This window comes from Paroedura picta, chromosome 8, assembly GCF_049243985.1.
Source record: "Paroedura picta isolate Pp20150507F chromosome 8, Ppicta_v3.0, whole genome shotgun sequence".
Lineage (NCBI taxonomy): Eukaryota > Metazoa > Chordata > Lepidosauria > Squamata > Gekkonidae > Paroedura > Paroedura picta.
Window position 1 is genome coordinate 67,022,478 of NC_135376.1, and position 25,368 is coordinate 67,047,845.

The following is a 25,368-nucleotide window of genomic DNA, read 5'->3' on the forward strand; positions in this document are numbered from 1 at the left end:
GCTTCCGCGAGTGTTGCAATCTGAAAATGCTCCGGCGAGACCGCAACCTTCCAGAAGAGTGTGTGTGGCTCTCCTATCTTTGTCGGGGGAGATCTTGTGCTAGGCAGGGAGGTGTCCCAATGCGGGAGCGGGGGTCGCGCCTCTGTCTTGGCCACTAGCTCACGAACCTGATGCTGGAATAAAGACCTGTGACTCGTGAGGTGCCGCAAGGCTTGGGCATGAACGCTTCAGCTGGCAGCAGAGCCCACTTAATGTTCGCCGCTCAGTTTCTGCCGCCCGAGACGGCCGCTCTTCCGAGCCCCTTGCAAACTTTGGACCGCGTCGCCTCTTGCCCTTCCCCGCGGCGGGCTTTCCCTTTCCCCTCCCCGCGCGCCCGCTTGCCGCTTCCTCCGGGCCCCGCTCAGCCGGCGGGCCGCGTCGCTCGGGCTGGCGGGGCGCGCCGTTGCCCTTTTAAGACCAGCCGTGTCAGGCTTGTGACGTCAGGGGAGTGCAGAGACCTAGTCGCCGCCGCGGCTGTCTCTCTGGTGTTATTGCAGCCAGAAGCGGGGAAGAGCGCCGGGTCTGCGCGCGAGAGAGCGAGGGGGGCCGCGCCGTTTGCACTGCCCTTTTTGCCCCGGGGAGCCCCCGTCGGAAAGGACGCTGCCGCCGCCGCCGCGATTTCCCTCCTCCCTCCTGTTTCCATTTGCCATGCTCAAGGATCTAGCAGGCACCACCGCCGGCAGCCGCGGGAGCAGCAGCAGCAGCAGCGGCAGCAGGAGGAGGAACTTTGCAGGCAGGAGCCTAATGGCTGCGGAGGGGGAAATCTAAGCGCAAAGTCTCTTCGCCGCCTGCCCGGGGAGACGGCTGGCCCGCGAGCGCAGGGGCAAGGCGGCCACCCTGAGAGCAGGGGCTGGGCGCTGATGCCCCCGGCGGGAGGATCACGAGCCTCTCCCTCCCCGGGGGCTCCGCTGTGACGCTGAACTCCCCTCGACGCGGGACTCCGCGGCCGGCTGAGCGCGCCCCGGCCGCTTTCTCTTCGGGGCCAGCGGCGAAGGGCAGCGGGCGCCGCTCGGGCGCTCCCCAAAGCAAACTCTTTTCGCCCAGGATCATGGCGGTGAAAGGGGCCGCCGCCACCGCCGCCACCACCGCAGCCGCGGCGGCGAATACGGGGCTCTTGCTCGTAACAGCCAACGTGGGCTCCTTGTTCGATGATGTAAGTGGCGCGGCTCGCCAGCTGGCCGGCCGGGCGGGCGAGGGGCGGGGGGCCCGGGGGAAGGGGCGCAGGTGGGCCGGGGCACCTGGCTGCCTCCCTGCGTGGCGCGCATCCCCGGCCGAGCGGGACCGCCCCGGCCCACTTCCTCGGGGCGGGCGTCGGGCAGAGGGCGAGGAGCGGCCGGGGTGGGCTTCGCCTGGTCCTAGCGCCCCGCGAGGCTGCCTCGGCTCGGCGCGGAGATGCTCCGCGCTCCCTGCCGCCGCCGCCGCCGCCGCTGCTGGCAAGGCGCGCGGGAGGCGGCGTGTGCGTGCCAGTGCCGGGGATTGTCGCCAGCGGCGCCTTGGCGCGTCAGATGGGGATTCCCTTCGGGCAGGCCGGCCCGGGAGGCGAAGGCGCGCCACCTCCGACAGCCTCGGGCTGCAGGAAGCCGGGCGCTCTCCGAAGGGCTGCACTTCCCGTCGGCCCGAGCCGCGTGGGACGGACGGCCCTCTTTTGGCGGAGAATGGGGCGTTCCGGGTGCCGCGCCCCTGAGCCTCCCCATCGCTAGCCGTCCCTGCTCCTGGGCCGAAGTTCTCGCCCAGTGGGCCGCCTGGACTTCAACTTGAGACTGTGCCCTGGAGAGCAGGAAGCCACCGACCCGCTTCTTCGCTTCCCCAGGAGACCGCCGTGGGGCCAGGTGGGCTCCGGGACAGCTCCTGGTCCAGGCGAGCCCAATCGGCTCAGATTGCAGAAGCTCAGCAGAGGAAGTCCAGGGTTGCCCTGCAGAAGTGGCCAATTGCAAACTGCCTTTGTCAGTCTTTAGTCTTGAAAACCCTGTGGGGGTGCAGCAAGTCAGAGGCGACATGAGGGCAATTTACCTGCCGACACACAGATATAAAACTCGTGGCATAACTGCATTAATGAGCAGGGTCATAAGGCTGCAGCGATTCCCAGGAATATAGAGCAAGACTGTTGCCCAGTCTGTATGCCATGTTTTTCTAAGGCCTGGTTGACACCTTTTTCTCATGCCTGTGGGTACTGCACATTTAAGGGCAGGCAGTGGAAGGTGTGAGATGATACCATTGCAAAAAACACTATGCTTAAGGCAGTGTAAGGAGATGCTGCGTCATCAGTTAAAACTTTCTGTGCCTGAGCATCTGTTCATCTGTGCAAGTCCTCATTTGATGCTCTACTAATCAAGTGAGCACGTAGATGTGAACCAGCGCTATATAATGAACATGTCTGTTTGTGTGTAAAGTGCCATCACTTCACAGCCAATTTATGGCGACTTTTTGGACAAATGAGAAGCAGAGGTTGTCTATGTCTGATGATAACCAGGCACAGATAAAAAATTGTATTCTGTGGACCACCTTTACTGGGGAATTGAAGTTTCCCTTCTTGTTAGGATGATCAAGTTTTCAAAAGCATAAATCTGAATATTCAGGACAAGAGTGTTATTGTATTCACATGAGTAAATATGTATGAAGTGTCAGTGAAAAATATGAATTCCAAAAGACTTGGAAAGGTTTGTTCATTTGTAGATTTCTGTGCTGTATATCTTGAAAAGTTTATATGAGGATGATAAGGTTTTTTTTTAATCTTGATATGTTAGCTCAAGCATAGGTTTAGATGGTACTTCTTTGTTGGATGGTATTTCTTTGTTGGAAGTGTGAAAAACAAAAACACTCGCACAAAGTTTTCCTGACTTGGGACACTTTTCAAAGGCATGAGGCCAGCACCCAAAAGAAAGGCGAAAAGGATAAATGTTGTTAATGGCTCCTGGAATGTTTAATGTGATCAGCGCAAACCTAAGAATGCTTTCCTGGGAGTAAGGCCTATTAAATAAACCTGCATAGGAATCTGAGTAGATCTGCTTAGGGTGGCACAGATGGTTTGTCTGTCCCTTTTCATTTGGTAGCAGCTTTGTTCTTGTCAAGAACAGGTAGGGCCAAAATCACTTTCCCAGGTGATTGGGAATGGGATGAGGGTCAATTCCTCCTGCATTAGCCATTACTTATGTTTTCCTATTGTACAAGGTAAGTCCACAGAAATAAGGAATGCTGTACAATTGTTGAACCTTGCATTGGGCAAAAACATTCCTCATTCTGTATCTGGAAAGTTACTCAGAGTGTGTCAGGCAGCAGTCACACCGAACACTGCTCTTCTAAGAACTGAGTGTGTTGATTTTAAAAAATGAGTAGATATATAGTTTCTAGAGAGGATAACTTTTCAGTTATGCTGTACTTAAAGTACTTGAAAACATCCTGGAAGAAGTGTTGGATTTTATACTCTGCTTTTCACTACCTGAAGGAGTCTCAAAGTAGTTTAAAATCACCTTCCACATAGACACCCTGTGAGGTGAGTGGGGCTGGGAGAGCTCTGAGAAAACTGTGACTATCTCAAGGTTACCCAGCTGACTGCATGTGGAGGAGGATTGGGTCATCCTACCCAGTTCTCCAGATTATGGTCCGTTGCTCTTTAACACTGTATCACACTGCCTTTCTAATATTGTGAGCTTCCCTTGTATAACTTGCATGTTTGGCTCTAGATTTACTAAACGGAGTCCTTCCAATGGATGGTGGCTGTCTAACTTGTTCATTGAGAAGTCTCACTTGATTCAGTATAGTTTACTTGTAGCTCTACTGTACATAGGATTGCAGTTCTCATTCTTTAGTGAATGATGTCACTGGAGTCCACTTCTCCTGTGCTCTGTAGGCCTAGTCTCTTTCTCCACAATGGAAATGGTAAATGATCTACGGATTGATTGGCTGGCTCCTGTATCTTCCTTACGATACTCTGGAAAGTTAACAGAAAAGCTTCTGTGTCAACCTATTAAAAATAATGGGGCTGCTTTACTGCAGGTCATGGTGGGGTACATGTGTGTCTGTGGGGGTGGGGGGGAAGTGCCCATCAAGTTGCAGCTGTTTTATGGTGACCTTTCAGCATTTTCAGGGCAAGAGAAGTTCAGAGGTGGTTTGCCATTGCCTGCCTGTGTATCACAATCCTGAAAAGCCTTGGAGGTTTCCTGTCCTAATCCTAATCAGGGCCACCCCTGCTTAGCTTCTGAGTCCTGAGGAGATTGGGCTAGCCTGAGCCATCCAGGGCACAGCAGGTCGCAGCCTGCCACAAAATCCCGCTGTTAATTGCAGTTGTAAATACAGACTCTACTGACACCCACCTCCACCACCTTTTTATCAGGCTGTTATGAAGTCTGCTAGAGTTTCAGTCAGGCATTTCCAATGCTTTAGGGCTGTCCTAAAGCCTGGAAAGTGTCAGGAAAAAGGGGGGGGGGGAAAGTTTCATTACCTTTATTTTTTCAGAAGAAAAAAAAATCCAGTACTGCAGAATATTCCATTAAGCGAACTCTTAAATGTTGAGAGCGTAAGATGAGCCTTGCTGGATCAAATCAAGACTCCAGCATGTCTTTTTCTACAGCGGCCAATCAGATATCGTCACAAAGCCTAAAAGTGGCTCACACGGACCATTTATGCACTGGGAAATTCACTGCCCCAGTTCCTGTGCAGGAGCACAAATTCGGGGTGGGTGAGGCGCACCAGGCCAAATGCTCCCCCGTGTGGGTGCAGGAAGAGGTGGGGCAACCTGCCACAACTAAAACTCCAGCCTGCAGCCCAGCATGAAACCTCCAGTGCGTAAACGGTCATGGATAGCAGCTCCCCCATGTTAAATGACTCTGGTGCCTGGTATTCAGAAGTATACAGCCTCTGATCCTGGATGTTCCAGTTAGCTGTTCTAATGACCAGTCATCATCAGAAAGAGAAAGTTTCTGGCAGCACCTTAAAGACGAACAAAATTTGTGGCAGGGTAGAAGCTTTTGATAGTCGCTGCTTTTTCCTTCTCTTTTATGCTGCTATGGGCAGACTAACATGGCTACCCATCTTGATCAATCGGTCGAGAGGTCTGTCTTCTGTGACTGAATTCAGCAACCTGTTTTAAAAGCCATCTAACCTAATGGCCATTACCACATCCTGTGGCAATGTTTCTACTGCTATCACTTATATATCCATCCTGTGAAATGGCACTTCCTCTCTTCGGTTCAGAATTTCCAGCAGCTCAGTTGTATGCAACTTCTTTTCAAGCACAAATCTGTTTGTGTAAACATTAGTAATCTTTTGCCGATAGGTATAGATTTGTTGCTGTAATTCTGCAATGCTGTTTTTATACTAATTGGTTTCACTGATATTTTGTTGATACTGATTTTTTGGGTGGTATTGTATTTGTATACTCTCCAGACACAGAGAGGTAGGTGAGAAATAAATATACAGAAGTGGATTCATGGTAAAGCTTGTTATCTCTTGGTATTTTGAAAAAGAATGTGTTCAGGGGCTGAACTCCTAAAACACTCTTTTGGTGAACATTTAATTAATAGATTAATTAAGTGCTGTCAAGTCACACCCAATTTATGGGGCAGCCCCTCATGGAATTTCAGGGTGCGAGATTGTCAGAGACAGCTTGCCATAGCCTACCTCTGCATAACAACCTGTCTTAGTCTCCATCCAAGCATGAAACGTGGCTGACCCCATTTACCTTCCTACTTTTGACAAACCTGGCCTAGTCTGAGCTATACAGGCTGCTAGGTGCACCCCAATATAGTAAAACTTAAGTAGGAAGTCATTTCAAACCAGTGTAAAAGTTTCCTACTTAACATTTACTTTATTACGGTGCCCCTAACAAAGCCTCTTTCTCCAACCAATACTCTTCTTTTTTAGTTAGTTCAGCTAACTTGTCCTTTTGATCTCAGCGAGGCTTAAGTGTGACAGTCTGTTTTTGGAATGAGGCCAAGATATTTTAACAACCCGCTTGATATTGCACAGCTGTAAAACAGCTTCATCCACACATGCATGGATAAATATGCCATCCCTTGTGTTCTGCAAGTAATCAGTGGGAGTGTAATGGTACAGAGCTTTGTGCTGAGTCCCAGCTATTGTGTCCCTCGTGTTTGGTGTAAAGTCATGCAAGTTTTTATATGATTGAATCCAGATCCACCAGAGAAAGTCTCAGGTTCAGCAGGTCTGTTTATGTTACAAATCACCAAGAAGAGTTATAACCATGAGCATGATCTAGCAAAGATAAGCATTGTTAAATCTATTTGTTTTCAGCAGGAAAGTTAAGAGCAAGCTTCAGCCCCTTCCTCTCTAATCCAGTGGATTTTACGGAATTTAATCTTGGCTGGAACATGCCTGATATTTGACTGGGACATGTCTGCATCTAGACTGCATGACCAACCTGTGCTCATTTGTGCTCACTGGCATGAATGCATATCATTATGGGACTCGTGCCCCCCCCCCACTTGCATGCAAAGCTTGATTTAAACTTCTTGTTTTGAGACATCTTCAATCAAGCATGATATTCTAAATCCTGGTTCAAGTTTAGTTGAGAACCCTGGTTTGTGGGGATGCAGTTCAGTTGGTCCAGGTACTCATATTCATATGTCACAGGCAACTGGATTTCGATGTGACACTTCACAAACCAGGAAGTTTTCAATGTGCAAGGGTAGGAGAGAGTGCATGGGTATATTCATGTCTATCACAGACAATCAGAGGGGATTTCATGATGAACCAAGATGTGGTTGAAGATCCTATTCTACTAGTAATCCTTTAGACAGGTTCTGTTACTTCCTCTTAGTTAGATTATGGTCATTTAACAGAGTTGCTGGGCCCAGGGCTTTCTTCTTCCCAGCCTGTTATCTGAGGCCTAGCTTTCAGTGAGGTAGGAAGCCTGTTCCTGGAATCGACCTCTTCAGAGTGGAACCAAGGGCTTGCACGATTCAATGCTTCTTGATACAAAAACAATCCCTCAATGTAGAACAGTAATATGTTGGGGGAGAAGGCTAGACTGGAGCCCTTTCCCTAGTGTTCGGTATGGTGAGGTTTTGGAGAAAGTTGAATCATGCGATACCACCACCCCAAAGCCCTAAATGGTATAGCCCAGATACAAGTTTTCCATATTTGTAACAATGAGACATAGGTTGTACATCGTGGGGAGCCAGAGTAGTTTTCAGCATCAATCTTCCCTAATCCAAGAATGTAACCACTACAGGGTGCTGGCTTTTTGTGACACTGTGGCTGAAAACTAATTTGATCTGAGTGTCTCTTTGAGAAGGGCATTGGGGGTGTCTGACCAAGATCCAGCATCTCTAAAATTAATGCTACAGTTGTTCCAATATATATTCTCTACATTCAGAGAATGTCATGCCGAGATTCTGAGTATTCAGTGTCCGATCCTTGCTTTCCACGAGGCCTGCAAGGTGGAGCTCTTCCGCCAGGTCTATGCAGTGCGGGAGGAAGATCTGATTGCCCCCACCCCCAGGAAGCATATCAGCCTTCGACCATCTTGAGGATGTTATTGACATAGCTCTCTGCTCCGTTATGGGAAAGGATAGTTTTTATTCATTATTATATTTATTCAGTATTGTATTTATATACAATATATATTTCCCGCCATGTTGGGCTTTTTCTATTGGTTGTTGTTTTATTTGGGTTTTTATTGTTCTTGGTTTTTTTAAATCTTGTAACAGTTACCACGAGCTGGCTTCCCAAGAGTGGTGGGTAATAAATGTAATAAATAATAATAATAACAATTCCAAATGAAATAGCACCAATGACAAATGGAAATGTGACTGGTTTGTGAGTGCTTAGCTTCTTTGGTGGTGCCTGCAAATTGTCTAGAAAGCCTCATTGCCTGAGAACATACTGTTCCCATCATTATCTGGAAGCCTGGTAATTCCTGGTTTGCCGAACCCAATCAGAATGTTTCTAAAACACAATCCCTACTGGCTGTTCTTACGTGTTGCTCCTCAGTGGCTCTCTGGAAATGCACAATGCGACAGCAGTGATTTAGAACCACCCTTGTGCGCCTTGGATGTGTAATCTGCTCAGTGCACTAGAATCAGAGAGAACGTGCTGTTTTGTTTTCTTTTCCTTCCTGCATCCTAGTGGCCCTGCACATGTTGAGTTTGCTCTCATGGGCTGCTGGGTGGTAATTCTTGCCCTCATTATCTGAGGCAATTTAATTGACTTCTGCTTTGCTGGCCAACTCACCAGGAGTTAAACTACTTTCCAACATGAAAATGGCAGAAATCAGAGCCTTGATTGCATCGCTGCCAGCCGGGAATTAAAATTTTCATAGTTTTCCTACATCAACCACTCTCCATAAGTGGAACATAGGAGTAAATTCTGTTTAATTTAGCAAGATTTACTTCTGAGTGGACTTAAATTGGATTGCAAGTAGATCAGCTAGCAAAGCCTGTGCAGGGGGAAAATGCTACATTTTGGTAGACACCATTCATAGGATGACAAATACATCCTTGAAAGAGGATATTCCCTCAGTCTTTGCAAATGCAAAATAAAATCGTACCCAAAATAGCTGCTATGAATTCCAGGTGGGGAAAGACTGGAGTGCCTTAAAGAGAAGTCTAGTAATTTTTTCTAGTTTTGTTGCTGTTGGAAACTGGACTGGAAACTGAGTGGTCAAATTGGGACAATACTTAAGAAATACTGTTTGGTTTTTAGTCTTACATTCTGGGGCTTGATGCAAGTGAGGTTTGACTATCTTACTTGTTTCTTAGTGCTTGGAAAGGAAGAAAGGAATCTGCTGTATTTTTGACCCTCAGATGCTGTGAAATGTGATTGCACTTACAAATGAAGGTCCGTTATTCGGGGAAACAGGCTAATAACTTACTATAATAATGCTCTTAGAATCCAACCCGTGCAATATTTATTAGAACATCCTGGTTTTGTTTCTGCTTTTATCATCAATGATTCTTTCAAGTGACAAAATGGTGACCTCTCGAATGGAAATTGTGCCTGTTTGCATACATCCGAGTGTTTGTCAAGCCACCAGCTGTTGATCTGAGCTAACTAAACTAACACGATTAAAGTGGGATTTGTAGCCTTGTGGTTGTTCTTTCTCCTGGACATGAGAAAATGAGCTAACCAGACATTTACATCTCTCTAATCTGTATGGTCCTCTGTTCTATTAGTCCATCAGGATTCTTACTGGCCTAGGGGCACTTTACATGGCATTCGGAATGGGAAAACTTGTTCGCTTTCACTGTAGTCCAGATTCTGCATCTACATTGATCTTCTGGCGTTAGTTTGTCTTGCAAATGTTTTGCTATTTGAGGTTGAATGGCACATAGCATATACAACATTTTTGTCCTCAAGCTTCATCCTAAATGATTACAGAGTTTCCAAACAACCTAAGTAATCTCCCCTTTGGGTTAACGGCAGTCTCGGATGTGATGTTATATGGGAGTTGCTCTGCCTGCTTGGTTAAAGAGTGTGGTTTGGCACTGCCCCTCTGGTCTTTCATGGAACGGCATCCACTTTAGCCAAGAGGAAAATGACTTTAATGTTAAGTAGGGATGTGCTCTTCTTGAGCCTAAGATATTTCGCTGTGCTGGAAATGAGAATACTTTCCTTTTTTCTCTCAGTTAAAAAAATGACTTGTGTTCTTGTTTCCACACTGTTTTTAGCCTGCTTTTTAATTATCTTGGAGATAAATCCTAATCATTAATAGTCATTAATGAAAAAGACGCTATGCTGTATATGCACCGAGCTATGCAGAGGGAGGTTCTTCCTTTGAAAATGTAAGTCATCAAATAATTTACTCCAGATCAGCCTTGGAGAGTTTCCATTGTTCTCAGTAAAACTGCTGCTGCTGCAAAAAAAGTAAGTTCAGGGTTTCAGGAACTGGAAAGTACATATTTGTAGATATGTGAATGTAGTTCTGCTCTCCAAACTGCTCGTGTGATGAGCCTCATGTAGAAATATTGCTTATTTTTATCAGTCTGACCGTGAACATATGAACAGTATGGCCATTCCTGTGCATGTTATTTGCCTTGGATTCAATGCTCTTGGGAAGAGAGTTCCCTCCTCTGCTTCTCTATAAAATTGTGGTGCATTTGTGCACCTCTTGGGGTCTCTTTGGCTTTTCTGTGATCCTTCTCAACCTGTTTTGCTCTCAGGTTGTGGAAAAGATCTCAGTAAAGCCTGGATGAGTGCTCTGTGGGTGGGAAAGGCAGCTGTTTTCCTTAACCTGGTCTCAGCAACAGCCACCCCCCCTTCCTGTAGGCTTAAAAATATTAAGGAAAATATTGGCACTAGAATACTGTTATATTGGCCTACCATTGTAATGGCAGTTATTATACCTTTCAGTTTAAAAATCATTCCTTTTTAAGAAGTACATCTCTCTCCTCTTCCCTCGCAAAGATATAAGGGGAGAGCCATATCTTTACAGTTGGAGCAGCTAGAGACTTACTTGGGAAACAAAAGAAAACCTAGAAATTCACAGAGCCTGTTAAACCTATTATTTTATTACAGTACTAGATTTAAAGCCCATTTTACAGGAAAAGAAAATGGGCGCTAGAAGGGTTTAGCCGTCCCCTGGGGGACTGCTACAGGGCTCTGTGTGGGCGGTGAGGTGTGGTTGCGCAGCAGGGCTGGGGCCAGTGAGTGGGGTGTGACTCACGGGGGCACGCTTCTCGGATCTCGACAAAGTGTTGGCTTGGCAGCGAGTCCGGCGTGTTGGCCTGTTGGCGGAGCAGCGGGGTGGGGGACAGCCTGTGTCCGCGTCGGTGTAGAGCAGTGGTCCCCAACCTTTCTGAGGCTGGGGACCGGCAGGGCATCGGGCCGCGCCCGCTCATTGGGCCACGCCCGCGCATCGGGCCGCACCCGTGCCCCGCGCCTGTGCATCGGGCCGCACCTGCGCCCGTACGGGCCACGCCCGCGCATCAGGGCGTGCCCGCACGGCCGCGCAGCCCGGCCCTGATTCCCTCTCCCCGGCCTCCTGCATTAAGAAGATTTCCGGGCGTTGCCGCGGCGGCCATCTTGGTGCGTCTTGGAGGCTGGTGACGTGGCGAAGTCACAAAAGAGGGGAAGAAGCGTTGAAGGTTGGTGGCGAGGCACGGGTGGGTAGCGTAGGAGTGTTGGCGGCGGTGGTTTGGTGGGGGTGGCGGGTGCGTTGTCTCAGCGTCGATGTTGGCGGCATCCTTCTCCCAGCCGCTGGAGTGACAGCGAGGCGGCGCAGCCACTCCAGCGGCCGGGAGAAGGCAAAGTTGTGTGGGTGTGCGGGTAGTAAGGAGCAGGGCCCTGCTCCTTTCTCCGCATTGAGGTGGAGGCAATGGTGGGCAAGAAGGTAATGGGGAGGCGCGCTTTGCGCGCCTCCCCATTGCCTCCTTGGTCCAGGATTGACACTCGGTGGAGCGAATCAGGAGCCGCTTTGCGGCTCCTGATTCGCTCCTCCGAATTTTTATCCTGGACAGAGCCCGCCCTAACTCCTCCCCACCAGCCCTTAGCGTTTTATTTAGTCCGTGGTGCCGCCCGCGGCGCCATGGGCGGTTTAAAGACTAGAGGCAAAGCCTGCTGCATCCAGGGAAACAACGGGCACTAGGATGCACAGCTGCACTGTGGCCTTCCTGGGGGGCTGGCTACATGGCAAAAGCTCCTGACCACCCCTGGACTATGTAGGCCCTGCCTCCAAACCTCCCCAGTGACCCCGGGGAAGGGAGTGGCCCCTTCTGGAGGACCAGGGCAGGAAACCTGTCATGTGGAAACCCCACTGCCTGAGCATGTTGCACCAGTAATATGGAAGTCACACAAACTCTTCTTTGTGTGGAAATCACCTATGTTTGTGCCACTTCTGCTTTGCCCTGACTGGGATAGCACCCATCAGATCTCAGAACACAAGCAGGATCAACTCTCCAAGGAACTCTAAGGGTCATGACAGGGACGCAGGCCACAGCAAATCACCTCTGAGCATGTCTTGCCTGTCTGCCAGACAATCCTTGGATCTCCTGGCTGCATTGCATATGCCATACAGTAGATAGATAATACTGCTGCTTTTCTTCCTTTTGCATTTTTTCCCCCTCCGCTTGCACCGTAGTCCAGTGGGACAGATTTATGTCTGTTTTAGACCACAGAGCTTCTGTGTATATTCCCATTGCGCTAGTACAAATGCTGACTTCTGATGATTTGTCCCCAACCTAGATTGCTTGGGTATAGTTTTATAACAGCTTAATTCTTCACTGGATTTATAAGGCATTTTTTACTTCATCAGATATTAGTGAGATATGTGAGCACTGGAGTTGCTAGCAACTTTGATGTCCTGTCCTTTAATAGAGGCTTAATGTGTGAAAAGCGATGCTGAAGCGTTTCATGCCAAGGAGGTAAATAATATAACCTGGTAAAGAACATCCTATTAAGGCTTTATTTAAAGGATGAGGGTTTTTTTCACCCCACCAGACTGTTGGCAACCCTAGGGAGTATTTGAAGGACAGCTATTTAAAGAGTTGTGGCCAAAACCTACAGCACAGTGTCCTTTGTGGCTCTGTTAGGACATTGCTATAGGGTTGTTTAGGACTTAAAAATAGGGTGATAAAAAGACCTCTTAGATAGAACTTACATCTTTTTTGTAACCTTTTTACAATTCATTTATTCTTTACACTTCTACCCTGTCTTTCATCCCGAGCTCTGGAAGGTGTACGTTGTTTACTCCTCACTTATGCTCAGAGGCTCAGAGAGCTTCATGGCTTAGCAGAGGACTGAACATAGCTCTCCCTCATCCATGTTGCCCTGTTTTCTACACTACACTCTTACATAAAATGGCCAGGCTCCACTCTCTTCTCTGCAGTACAAGGCTAAGGCCTTTTCTTTGCACAAGTGAATTTCAGGATGCACAGCTGCACTGTGGCCTTCCTGGCTACATGGCAAAAGATCCTGCCCACCCCTGGACCTTTTTCAATTGTTGGTTCAGAAGTGATTTATGGAGGGAAGTGTCTTTGCTTCATTTCTGTATTAGGTTTCGTAATTCTTACTGTTATTTTTCCAACGTTCAGAATGTTTTAAAATTAAACAATTTCTGTGGTAGTCATAGTTGGGGCAAGACACATTGGCCAGTGGAGGAAAAAACATTGAAATTGTCTGTTTCTTGCATGTGGAGACAACAGAGGTCCAAAACTGTAGTTCAGTAGATCATTCGGCTTCCACATTGAACGTTTCTAATGTTAGAGGAAGAGATGGGAAAAATCAAGCTTTTGTTATTCAGCAGAGGGTTATTCTTTATTTAGGTATACCATGCTTTTCTCTCATGTGGGGGCTTAAAGCAGTTGACAGTGTTATTTTCCTCTCTTCCATTTCATCCCCACAACAATCCTGTGAAGTCAGTTTAGAGTATGACTAGCCCAAGATCACTCAGCAGGCTTCTGTGGCAGATTTGAACTTGGGTCTCCCAATCACAGTTCAGTACCATCACATCTGGTTGACTCCATGATTGCTTGCAAGAGAAGATCCATGCTCCTTTAATTTCACAATCCTGAGTGTTCTTTGTTGGAAAAGATCCATGTTCCTTTAATTTTATGATTCAGATGAACCTTCTTCAGTGACTGTCCTCTGATTGTCAGACTAGCTATATTTGTGTATCTGGTCATGGATCACAAGCCTTGGCATTACTGTGTGCATAGTCTTACCAGCAATATGGTTGAACATATCTGTGTTGTTAGCAGACATGCATGGAAGGATCATCCAGTCAGACAATGTTTGGGGCACGCACAGAACAAGGTGCGCTAGTTTCTAATGGCCCTCAAATGTAATAGATTTTGTTAATTGTGTTCTGTCTGACTCGGGCTTTGTTATTGATTGTTTAAGAAAAGTATTAGCAAAAAAACCCAACCCCCTAGGTGACAGTAATTCAGAATTGTTTGTCTGGCTGGGACGTTGATTTTCAGGACTTAAACTGTGTACTTGTATTGGAAGGACGTGCCGCTGCTCTTGAGTGCTCAGTGGTAGAGGTTCTGTCACATGTCCATCTTCATTTTGCATTTTGTGACACTGGATTGGCTAGTAGGTTTCCACACGAAAATGTTAATGCTGCCATTTAGCTTATCCGTAGTGGCCAAATGGATACGTAGGAAGTCATCAAACACTGGCCATTTTTTTGTGGTTGATCAGAGCGGTGTTCAGGTGACTCTGCAAGAAAACTTTTGCAAGCCGAAAAGAAAGGTGTTTTTCTTCTGAGAGTGGAAAATGTCAACACTAGGCAAGTGCAAAGACAAGAAGATTCAGGCTGCTTTAGATTCTGTTTGAATCACCTATTAGTATAGTTTCAATTTGGCTGAATTGATTTGGTGACATTGACACCAGTAGTGCCATTCAAGTCCAAGGGGATTTTCACCTTTCCATTTTTTCGGGGCTCTTGGGGGAGGGGGTAGGTTAGAGGCAAGAACTTGCAGCATAGTTACAGGAGTCTCTCCTCAAAATAACCACCACATTGCAAAAAGATTGGAGCAGGAAGTCCAGTTCTAGGGGCACTCAAGCCTGATCCCTTCAGATCTTGGGAATCAAGCAGGGTCAGGTAGCCCTTGGATGGGTGACCTCCAAGAAATATGAAGTCCATGAGATGGGGTCAGGCGACCTCTGAATGTCTCTTGCCTGGCCACCAGATAATTGTAGGATCTTCGGCCTACATTACACACATGTCATCATCATATAATCAATAAATAATGTTGGTCTCTGGGGTGTTTCTGGCTTTAACTCTGGCTGTTCTATTTCAGACCAACACAAACCCCCAAATATATCTGGGCAAATACTTATTGCTTCCTTTTGGTATTTTTCTTCCTTTGCTTTATTTTGCGGTCTCTGCATATCTCAAAGTGTTCATGCCGCTGATTTCTTTCGTTTTAAATATCAGATTCCCCCCACCCCCTGTGTTCTGCTTGTAGAGAGAACTTGTCTCCCAAAGAGCTGCACAAAAACTTGAGTCCAAATTGTCGTGTCTTAGCAAAGAGAGGTCAAAGTGAGCTATAAATTTTTCATGAAGAAAATTATAGTAGGAAAAACCCTGGGAACTTTCTCTGGACTGATTCTGATATTCAAAAACAACTGCAGCTTGATATGACAGATCCCAAACTGTCCTGTATCCTATTCACATGGAGACCATAACTTGGGGCATGGACCTTGTATAGGTACAGTGGGAATTTCTGCTCTCATAGCAGTGCATATTTTATTCTCTTGTTCTTGGGAATCATTTCTGGGTAGCTGCAGCTGAATCCATGGATGGCTGAAGTCATGAGTTATATTTTGGATGTGAATGTTGTTTGGGTGACAGCTTGGCACCATCATATGGTGAAGTGTTTTAGATGTTTGTGCTCCCCTTAATGTGTAAAAGATATATATAAGGTTTTGTTTTTGTGGAAAGTTGTGGAAAGAAAATATATTTATGTTTCCTCTGTTTTGCCTTTTTTGTATACAAAACATACTTCATCTTACAGTGCAATTCTCTGTAAAAAAATCTGAAAAAATAGTCCGTATTGATTCTTTCCCTCCTTCTTTAAAATCCAGTGAACTCAATAAGTGGAAAGATGCTATTAGTCTGAATTGCTTGATTACCCAGCCTCTTCCATGTAGCTTGTGGTCATGTTATGCAAACGAACAATTGAGTTTTCATTTCTGTTTACCAAAGCTTCCAGGGTGTTCCCAGCAATCTGGATGCACGAAAAGTGCTATATGCAGCATTTCTGACTTTTAACCTTAATAATGCTTCCGCAGTTTGTTCAGTTCTCTTTGCAAACAATTTATTTGTGTAAATTAGATGCTTGGTCATTTTTTAAAATGTTTGTTTTCATTTTCTGCGTCTTGCACTTGGCTTTGCATGTTTTCAATATCCAGTGCATGGGGTAGCTAAAATGTCTTGCAGTATGGACTGTTATGCCATGCTGCCATAGAAGCTTGTTGTGTGGCTTTGGGCCAGTTACATGCTTTCAACATAACCTACCTCACAGAATTATTGTAAGGATACAATAGAGCAGAGGTGGCCAAACTGTGGCCCTCCAGGTATGCTGGCAGGAGCTCATGGGAACTGTAGTCCATGGACATCTGGAGAGCCACAGTTCGGCCACCCCTGAAATAGAGTAAAGCTGAGGGATGTAAGCCATTTTGGGTCCCCACTGGGGGGAAGGTGGTATCTACACACACACACAAGTGTGTGTGTGTGTGTGTGTGTGTGACATAAAGTACAAAATATATAATTTCTCCTGTTGTGTATCAAATATTGTATCACAGGCAGCATTTGGACAAATATCCCTGGAAGCTGGAGCATAGCTCTATGACTTCAAACTGATATTAAAATTGTTCTGTTGAAAATTGCTTCTTAGTCACTCTGAAATGGGATACCCACAAATCAGTTTGGACCTGTGGTTGGGAATCCCTGAAGAATAAATGGATACAACCGCACCTTTGAAAGTGGTCTGTAGTGTTATATTAAATAAAGTCGTACTTCTAAGCGCATTGACTTCAGTGGATTTAGAATCTGTTTAGGATTGTGCTGAAATTGCATTTCTTCCCCTCCCATGACCCTTACAAACCTGTTCTGTTTTGCTGCAGCAAGTTGCCTAATTTTAGAGATCTAACTATCCCCATGGGAACAGCGCAACTAATTTTCCCATAGGAACGTCTGGCAAAGTAAACTTCACTTCATATTAGGCATGTGTTTGGGGAATCCGAATGCTGTTAGCTATGCTGGGGTTTGCTTTGCTTCTCTCTTTCCCCACCCCTCCTCTGAAGTAATCGACCATAAAATAATCAGCTGTGACTTGATTTCATATCTGAGTCACTTGAGAATCACTTCCTGTGCTAATTCCAAGAACCACTTTATTTCTATGATTTTTCCACTTCTTGTCTTTCCATTGCAGTCACGATTAACTGCTTGCTTTTTACTGAAATTCAGTGTTGAATCAATTTTCGCCATCCCTACTAATTGAAAAGTTGGCAAAAATGACATTTTCACAACTATAACACAATGTACAGCAGTCATGACAACAGAGGTGCAGTATTTAATTGCTGATAAAGGGGTCTGTGGGGTACCTTTAAAGTGTACTTAGTACAGAAGAAAAGTAGAGGCAAGCAGTTCATCATGTTAGATGGAATATCTTACAATTCTCCAATGTAATACTGTCTTCCATTTTTATAAACATTTGGTTGCTAGGAAATGGGTTGTAAGAGGAGGAGGAGGGCCTGAAAGGTAGAAGAGAAAAAGCACCGATAGAACCTTTTAAAAGTATTGGGCTTGTTTCATCATGCACTAAACATTTTTGTGAGCCAAATAATTGTGAAACATTTAACAGAATGTTAGTGTTTTCTATTTATTCGTAGTTTCCAGCTGTGAGCTTTAGGGGTGGGGTCTGCTTGTCTCTTCCTTGAATAACCTTTCCAGTCTTTCTCCCATAGCTAAATCCTGAAGCTAGCACCTCTGGTTTGAAGGAGTTTTACGTGGGGATGTGAAGGGCCAGAAGAATACAGTCCTCCCGCCCACCCCGAGGCCTTTCCTCAGTTTTTCCAACAGAAAAAAAAAACAAAACAGAAATTTGAAGGAGTATTAGGAGGAAAAAACTTCCTGTGAAATATGTTCTCTTTTAGAATATAATGAGTGAAATGCTTTTAAAGACAAGGAGAACATATTGTAGATGTAGACATAAATCCAAGATGCATTTCTATACCTAGGAGAATAACTCATCTTCATAAGAGAACACGGAGAATTTGGGTGATTTCTCAGCTGTTGCATACTTTGTGTAGTTCTTTGGACTTGTGGTTGGTCTTTCTATCTCTCCTTCATATCACTTTGACACATACCCACAGATTGTATAACAAGTAGCTTATTGCCCTTCATTCCTGGAGGGGGAAAAGGATTAAAAGTAGGAAGGCAAAGTCTCAGAGGAAATCTCTGAAAGTTTCATTAACCTCTCTGTAATCGGAGAGCAAAAATTAAGGCACAGGTGGTAAGTCAGCACAGAAGGCATTGTCTACAGTTTTCTCTAAAATACTGGGCATCCTTCCCATTTTCCTTATCAAATGTTAAGGTATTTTTAAATGCTTAATTCCACAAAGATGTCAAGTGTTGTAATGTTATATAAACTATGCATTGATGTTGTTAAAAGCAGTAACATTCGTTTAGGTTTGTTTGGTCAATAAGTGTTGTGTATATTTAAATCTCCCCCTGCCAATTTCTGTCATGCCCCCCTCCCTGAAAAACTCCAGACTAAATGTTTCTTCCTGTGGTTTCAAAATTTCCAGAAACATTACATCTCCAGTCTTACCTCTGTGAAGGAGAGCTTTGTTTTTCATTTCCAGAATCTCTATGACTGCAGATGGCTTCTTGCTAATTGTGAAGCTTTGTTGGAATAGAACACAGACACCCCCCCCCCTCATGAATTACCCTCCCCACAGATTTACTAGTCAGATGCAATGGAAGTCAGGAGCAAATCTGACTTTTTGTTCCTGTTTTCCTCTCTCCTCATCACAGCGCTCTAATATGGCAAATCTTGGATGCACAGGCGGAGCCTGTTGTTGTCTACTATGAAGAAAGTGCTAAGGAAGCACTAAAAGCTTGCATTTCTGTTGTTGTTGTTGTTGTTGGCACTGCCCCCAAAGCTGAGTTCCTGGTGCTTTTAGCACTTTCTTTCTCTCGCAGTCCTCTTCTGTGGATCCTTGGGGAATTGTTCAGTCTGAGCAATAGCAAACTCCATCTGCCTGTTTCTAGCATGCTGATGCAGATACAAGACCTAGCCATGGAGCACCATCCCTCTCAGGGCTGACCTTCCTGTGGCTCAGCTTTGCCAGAAAAGTAGGATGGGCTCAAGTAGCTTTAATAGATGCTTTAACACAAAAGCTTCCCTCACCTGTCTGTCTCTCCATTGGGTTTATTGCATCTCTGCAAAGCATTTATGACACTCACTTAAGGACTGTTTTTTCCTATTAAGGGGAGATTCTGAAATCGGAGCTCTAATGTGCAAGTATTATCATGCCATCCAAAGGTACAAACGTGTCTTCCACAATTCATGGACACTTTGTTTTTCTGTGAGATTATATCTCTAATCAAATACCACATTGACAGCCTGAACAGGTTAGTTATCACCAGACCGCTTCCACATGAGGAATTTGGCTCGGCTCAGTGCTTGTCTGGTTGCGGGGCTACTTCCTGCTTCCTGACGATGTCAGGGCTGGCCAAGGGCGGTCTCAGGCCTGGTGCGATTCAGGCCCTCAGTTGGCTCATGGGTTTCAATGGGGCATACGTTGGGCCTGGGCTGTGTGTGGAATATCGAAGCCATCCCCAAGGGCATTGCTCCTGCCTCTCCCCCTTCTGAGCGTCACTTCCATCATCTACCCTTGCAGCTTAAAAAAAAAAAGCCAAATAAATCTAATCATGTTATAACACGATTCCAAAGTAACGAAATAGCAAACAAACAAACCCACCCGCCCTCCCATGTTTGGTTTTCTTGGTTTTAGTGAGATCGGAGACAGTCCGTGGCGGAATGTGGCAGAATGGTGCGATAAAACAGCACATTTAAAAAATCACTTTGTGTGTGTGGTAATTATGTTGAATTATAATGCAGTCTTGCTAACTATTTAAAAACTGTTTTGGACTTGGGAGGGCACTCAAACGACCCTGGAAAGTGATTGGGGAGTTCTCACCACATCACAAGGATAGATGATTTAAACAAACAGTGGGAAGTTTCCACTTTCTGTCCCTCAACCACCTCATGCGGTAGCAAAAATCTAGGGTGGATAGGTGGAAGTGGGCCAAATGCGACTACCCCTTGCAGTCATGTGAAGACTCAGGGTGACTAGTTCCAGACTGGAAACCAGGCAGTGGTGTGGAATAGCATCCTCTGTGCAGTAATGGTCCCAGTGTGCAAAATGTGTCTTGGCTGCTTCTCTTGCCAGACATTTGTGTCTCCCTCTCCACTCAGCCATCAAATTATTCTGTCTAACACAGCTCTGCTACTGTGTGCAGTTGCTGTAGACTTTGCATTCTTGTAGGTGCTATGTGGAGGGCGGGGGGGGGGTCATTTCTGAAGAAGCAAATGAAATAGAGGTAAGAAGAGATGAAGTCCTAAGGTAGTTTGGTAGTTAAAAGGGAATAAATCATCTGAGAAGCATACATCCTTAAGAAGTCTAAGAACAAAAATATCAAATTGCTGTTCTCCCATTGCAAAAATAGGAAAGTAGTGGATGAAACTATAGTTTTCAAGGGAGAAGGGGGAGACATCAGGAAGCTATAGGCCAGTCAGCTCAATGGCTCTTCCAGGTAAATGTGTGGAAAGTGTTTTTAGACAGGTGAGGGGCCACAGCAGTGCTTTTGTTGAGACCTCCAGGATCTTTGGAGATTAATAACAGGCACGGGGAACAGGAATCTCAAAACAGGTAAAAGTAAAATGTATGCCCCTTTTGTTCTTATCCAGTCTTGGGGGCTCATTGACTTGGCCTTATCTTTACTAGCTGGAGCTGTTCAAGGAAAGATTTGGGTTCAGTGCCAGTCCTAGATTGGAGTGCTTTGTCAGTACTTGGTGGGCAAGAGAAGAATATTTCTTGAAAGTGGAGAGAGAGAGAGAGAGAGAGAGATTTCATCTTTGTGGTCTGGAGAAGAGAAGGGTAATATCTGTCTTGGACTTATTTTCTTAAAGTTCTGAAAAAAGGGGAACATCTTGCAGTTCTGGCCACAGCATAAGGTAGAGGAGACTCCATCTCTGGTTCAGAGTCTCACAGCAATTTACAAAGAAGCAAGATTCTTCACTGTTCATTGGAGCTCAAGAATGGTGAATGTCTATCTATCTATCTATCCCAAGTAATATTTGATGGCACAGGAACCACATGAAACTCTTGAACCTGTGACCCTTCCCCAGTGTGGCACTATTTCTGTGTTCCAAAAAAGTGGACAAGATCATTGCCCTGTAGGACTTGTGGTTGGCAGGTGGTTCCCAGCTTAAAACTGCTGCTGCAGGAGGGACTGGAGGGCAAGTAAGTCTCTCTTGAGTTATGGGCCTCCTTCCAGGGATGGAAGTAAAGAGCCTGTCCTCTGACTGCAGAGAAAACACCACAGCAGCCACTCAAGGAAAAGAGCAAGGTAGCCACAGTGCCATGGTTGTGGTAGTTTTGTTCCCCTCTTTTTCACAGCCCACTGGTCCTTCTCTAGTCATTTTGGCAATCACACTCCCATCTGAGCTACTGTACTTATTGTTGATGAGAGAGCAAGAATACAGGGGGGGAAACCCTTCCCCTCACTCCAGAAGGTTGCTTCAGCAGTCAACTTCTGGCCCCTGCTGTTTCTTCCCTTCCCTCACAGGTAACAAATGAAGTGCAAAGAGTAAAATCGGGAGGGGGGGAGGGTGTCATAGATGCTCTATGAATCCTCCATTTCTATGGTGAAAACCATAGAGTACATTTTTAGAGTGTCACATTATATCATTTCCCCCCAGTCTCCACTCCCCAAAGGCCGCCAGCTGTCAGTCCTTCTCCAGATCTTCAAGGGCTGAGGTTCAACAATGTGAGGAGAGGTGCTGTGGTAATTTAAGAGAGGATAGCATCATGCTTAATAATTATATTATTGTATGTGTGTATTTTATGGGGCAGTGCACATAGCATACAGTAGTCCTGTGCATCTTTTGATTTCTGGTAATGGGGAATGTGGCTCTTTGTGAGCCACTAAGGCCCATTATGCACGGCCGCCGAAACGGCGATTTCGGGTCACATGGAAAACGCGGAGGGGGAAGACGCGACGCATACCGGTTATACACGAGGTGGGGCGCGACGGCGGCAAAACCCAGAGTAACCGATTATGCACGCGCCGATCCGGGCGCCACTTCTGGTTGCGCCCCGGTCACCTGGAAGCTGCGCTTTCTTCCGCGTTTCACTGACGTGGCTTTTTCGGCGGCATGCACCGAAGCTGCGGCCGGTTGCAGCCGGCTCCGTGCGTTATCGGTGATTTTAGTCGCCGCCATTCCACCCCGAATGTGCGCTAAAACCCCCGTGCATAATGGGTCTAAGTGAGTATCACTGATCAGATTTCATAGCTTCAGGAAATCCTTTCCACTTTGTCTGACAAGGATCCAGTGTAATTTGCTGAAAATTCTGGGGCACAATCTATAGAAAATGATTGTCATCTGACATCCTGGCCAGGTCTCTTGAATCTCACAATTCTGCATGAATTGCAGTTCCATCCTAGAACTCATCCAGTACTTTTCTGTGACTGCATAGCTTCATGGAGAAGCTAGACAAAATGTCTTCAGGAAAGATTTCCACTATCATAAACCGTGTAAAGCTTCTGGGAAATAAAGTTTGATAAGGATGTAGAATTCTGACACATCCAAAACTCCCCACTGAGAGGTGGATTGACTATCAGTCAGTTTTAATCTGCGGTGTAGATATGTGGATGAGTGCTTAGCACCACACACAAAAATAGCTTTATTGCCACATTATGATTTGAATCAGATTGCCTGTAGTCTTTTACCTGGCAATGCCTCCAAAACTGAAGGTTGTACATTTGGGTTGAACTCATAATTTATACCTCTGTGATTTGTCATATGTGAATATCTTCTATAATGTGTTGTCATTGTACCATTCAGGTGCATTTGCCATTCAGGGTGGAATACTTTTGAAGAATTTCTGTAATCCACAGGACAGCTTGTTTGGGATATTTTCAGTAATATTTCCTGTTGGTCTTAGAGAAGCTGTTCTATGTCAGGTAGTTTTAATAGCAATATTGGTTGCAGGATTGCACCCTCCCTACTCACCAATATAGTTTAATTTAGCAAACACCGTCATTTAAGAAATTTAGACAAAACTGGTAGGACTTAAAGACAATGATTTGGAACAAGGATGAAAAACCATAAAGAAAAATGTCATCAGAATTGGTCAGCCATGTAGATTTTTCAGCACATTATGGAAAATATTACCTGTCCTTTCTCATCGCCCAGGCAAAACTGTGTTTGGTCCTGAAGTCTAGCATTCTTCCACAAGTACCTTTGGTGGTCACTTCCAAACTTTGACTCCTGCCCAGTCGGTTTAGTGTGATTGTTAGGTGTATTACCTCTTGGTTTATTGAGAATGTATGCCCAGTACCTGTTTGCTAGTTAGAATGAGATTTACCATCAGTAGGTGTTCCGTGAGTATGAATGTGTGAATCTCTGGCATTGAGCAGAGGCAATTGAGCATAGGGTTGCATAGGGTTCATAGCAGGGATGTCCACAGTCACAGGCTGGATCCACACTTGTAGGATATTTGGTTAAATAAGGGTTGCCAACTCAAGTCTGGGAAATACCTGGAGATTTGAGGGTGAAGACCTTAGCATCATATAATGCCATGGAGTCTACCCTCCAAAGTAGCCATTTCTACAGAGAAATTGCTCTTTGTACTTTGGAGATCTGATGTAATTCTGGGGGAATCTGCAGGCCCAAGCTGGAGGTTTGCGGCCCTGCATGCTAATCGTTTAGCTCCTTGATTTTCTTGTTCTGTCAGAAAAGCCCAGACGGTGGAATGATTATACTAGTGCAATTATCCAATGACGCATGGGTCCTATCTCTGTTCCTACGTGGAAGGGACATTTAGGATATTTTGTCCCATGTGAAATGTCTCTTGTTGCCAAACCTGTTCAACTTCAGCTGCTTTGTGCCTTTCCAGGAATTATTGTTCTACCTCAAGAGTGAAATTGTGTGGGAGAAGAGAAGCTGATGTGCAGCATTATGCTAGGAGATTTCATCCAAATACAAAGAAGATTGAGCTGCCTTCCCTCATCCCCGGTGTGCAGGCAGAAATAAATATAGACAATAGTAGTCTGGCTTTCAAAACCTTTTAAACATCATTTTGTAGTATTTAGCTCAAGTTTTGCTTATGGGGTCACCATAAGTCGGCTGAAACTTGAAGGCACTTTTCTTCATGACTATAGCGGGATAAAGTTTCAGTAGTTAAAATTCCCAGGCTCCAGCATCATCTTTTGTTTCAAATGCCTGGGATTTTTAGAGCCCTATGCTAAAAGGGTTCAAGATTTCAGCTTCGGGTGCTGTTCAGCTTTGCTTATAGTGTAAACACATTTCATGGCAGGAAGACAAAAGCACCAGATTTGTTTTGCACATGAAACAAGTTTTTGTTATGACTGGTGTTTAACTTTGCACAGTGTTCTAATTTAGCACTCGCCAGTTTGCTTGTGGGATATAGCTGTGTACTTAGTTGCCATAACACTACCCTAAAGCGTAAGAACGAGCGGCATGAGCGACAAGGAAGAATGAACCATGCATGCAGTTTTGGTAGTGCTGCTGTGTTGGAGTGTAGCGTTGTGCATGCTTTAGGCATAGTTGGCTTAGACTGTATTTCAGCTGAAAAGCAAGTAGGTACAAAACTAAAAGGGAAATGAATCTGCCTCTCCTAGCCCTACATTGTTCAACACAGATGAGCTACGGAAGCTGGACATTTAAGTCTGTCTCTGTTGTTATTTTTAGTTTTGTCCAAGCCCTGGTATACCTATGCACCAGTAGAGGAATGTAGAAAGATAACTCAATAATATGAGCAAGTGGTGACAACACTCTCCTACACTGATTTCCAAATTGAGCCTTAGAGTTGAAGGAAATTCAATAATCTAGACATTTGGCAATATCCAAAATTTGGGATTGAGACTAATAAAGTTATGAGTTGAGGTGTGTGTGTGTGTGTGTGTGTGTGTAAATTTAAGCAATGTGACTTTCAGGTCTTTTCATGTATGAATAATATATGATAATAATAATAATAATAATAATAATAATAAAAAGTATGATAAATATGATAAATAAATAAGAACTGAAATGTTCTTAGAGCTCTCAAGGGTTAATGACTTTAGTAACAACCAGTAAATATTCGGAAGGCTTAATTGCATTAATTCAGACTTTCCCCTCACACCCCTGTGGTTAGCTTCCAAACATTTATTAAATTCAACTTTAGGTGACAGTGTTTATATGGATAACACATGGGGATTACTCACAGCAAGACAAAGAGATCATTGACAGAAAACATGTGTTCAGTTTAAACGCATGGCAGTGGCATGATAGATATTATTTTATAGGCCTGGCCCATTTCAGTTGAGAAATGTTCAAGCGGTGATGTGCCATTTTATAGAATGTACCCAGAACCTGTGACATTCAAAATGATACTTGCAGTTTCTTGAGCTTAAAAAAACAACTCATGTTTTAAAACCCACACTGGAGGTACAATGTTAAATGAATGTCACGCATTGCCACCTAGCATTGCCACCTACAAGTAAGAGCGTCCTGTTATATATAATCCCCTTGTTTCCACCATCATTACATTTTTGAGAAAAAGTACTGGCCATGGATTGCATTAAAGAATAATCGATTTTTTTACATCAATTATTGTGTCCAGATTTCA

The 25,368-nt window shown here is 45.1% G+C and overlaps 1 protein-coding gene across 3 annotated transcripts in view; it reads left to right on the forward strand.

The window, feature by feature from the left end:
- Positions 1-483: 483 nt before the first annotated feature.
- INPP5A (inositol polyphosphate-5-phosphatase A) overlaps positions 484-25,368 on the forward strand; it is a 295,368-nt gene continuing 270,483 nt past the window's right edge. The window contains exon 1 of one of the 3 annotated variants that reach the window (XM_077350184.1): positions 484-1,192. In XM_077350184.1, coding sequence (XP_077206299.1) covers positions 1,088-1,192 — 105 coding nt within the window. In that variant the 5' untranslated portion in view covers positions 484-1,087. The remainder of the gene's footprint in view (positions 1,193-25,368) is intronic. The other 2 variants (XM_077350186.1, XM_077350185.1) reach the window with 2 other exon arrangements.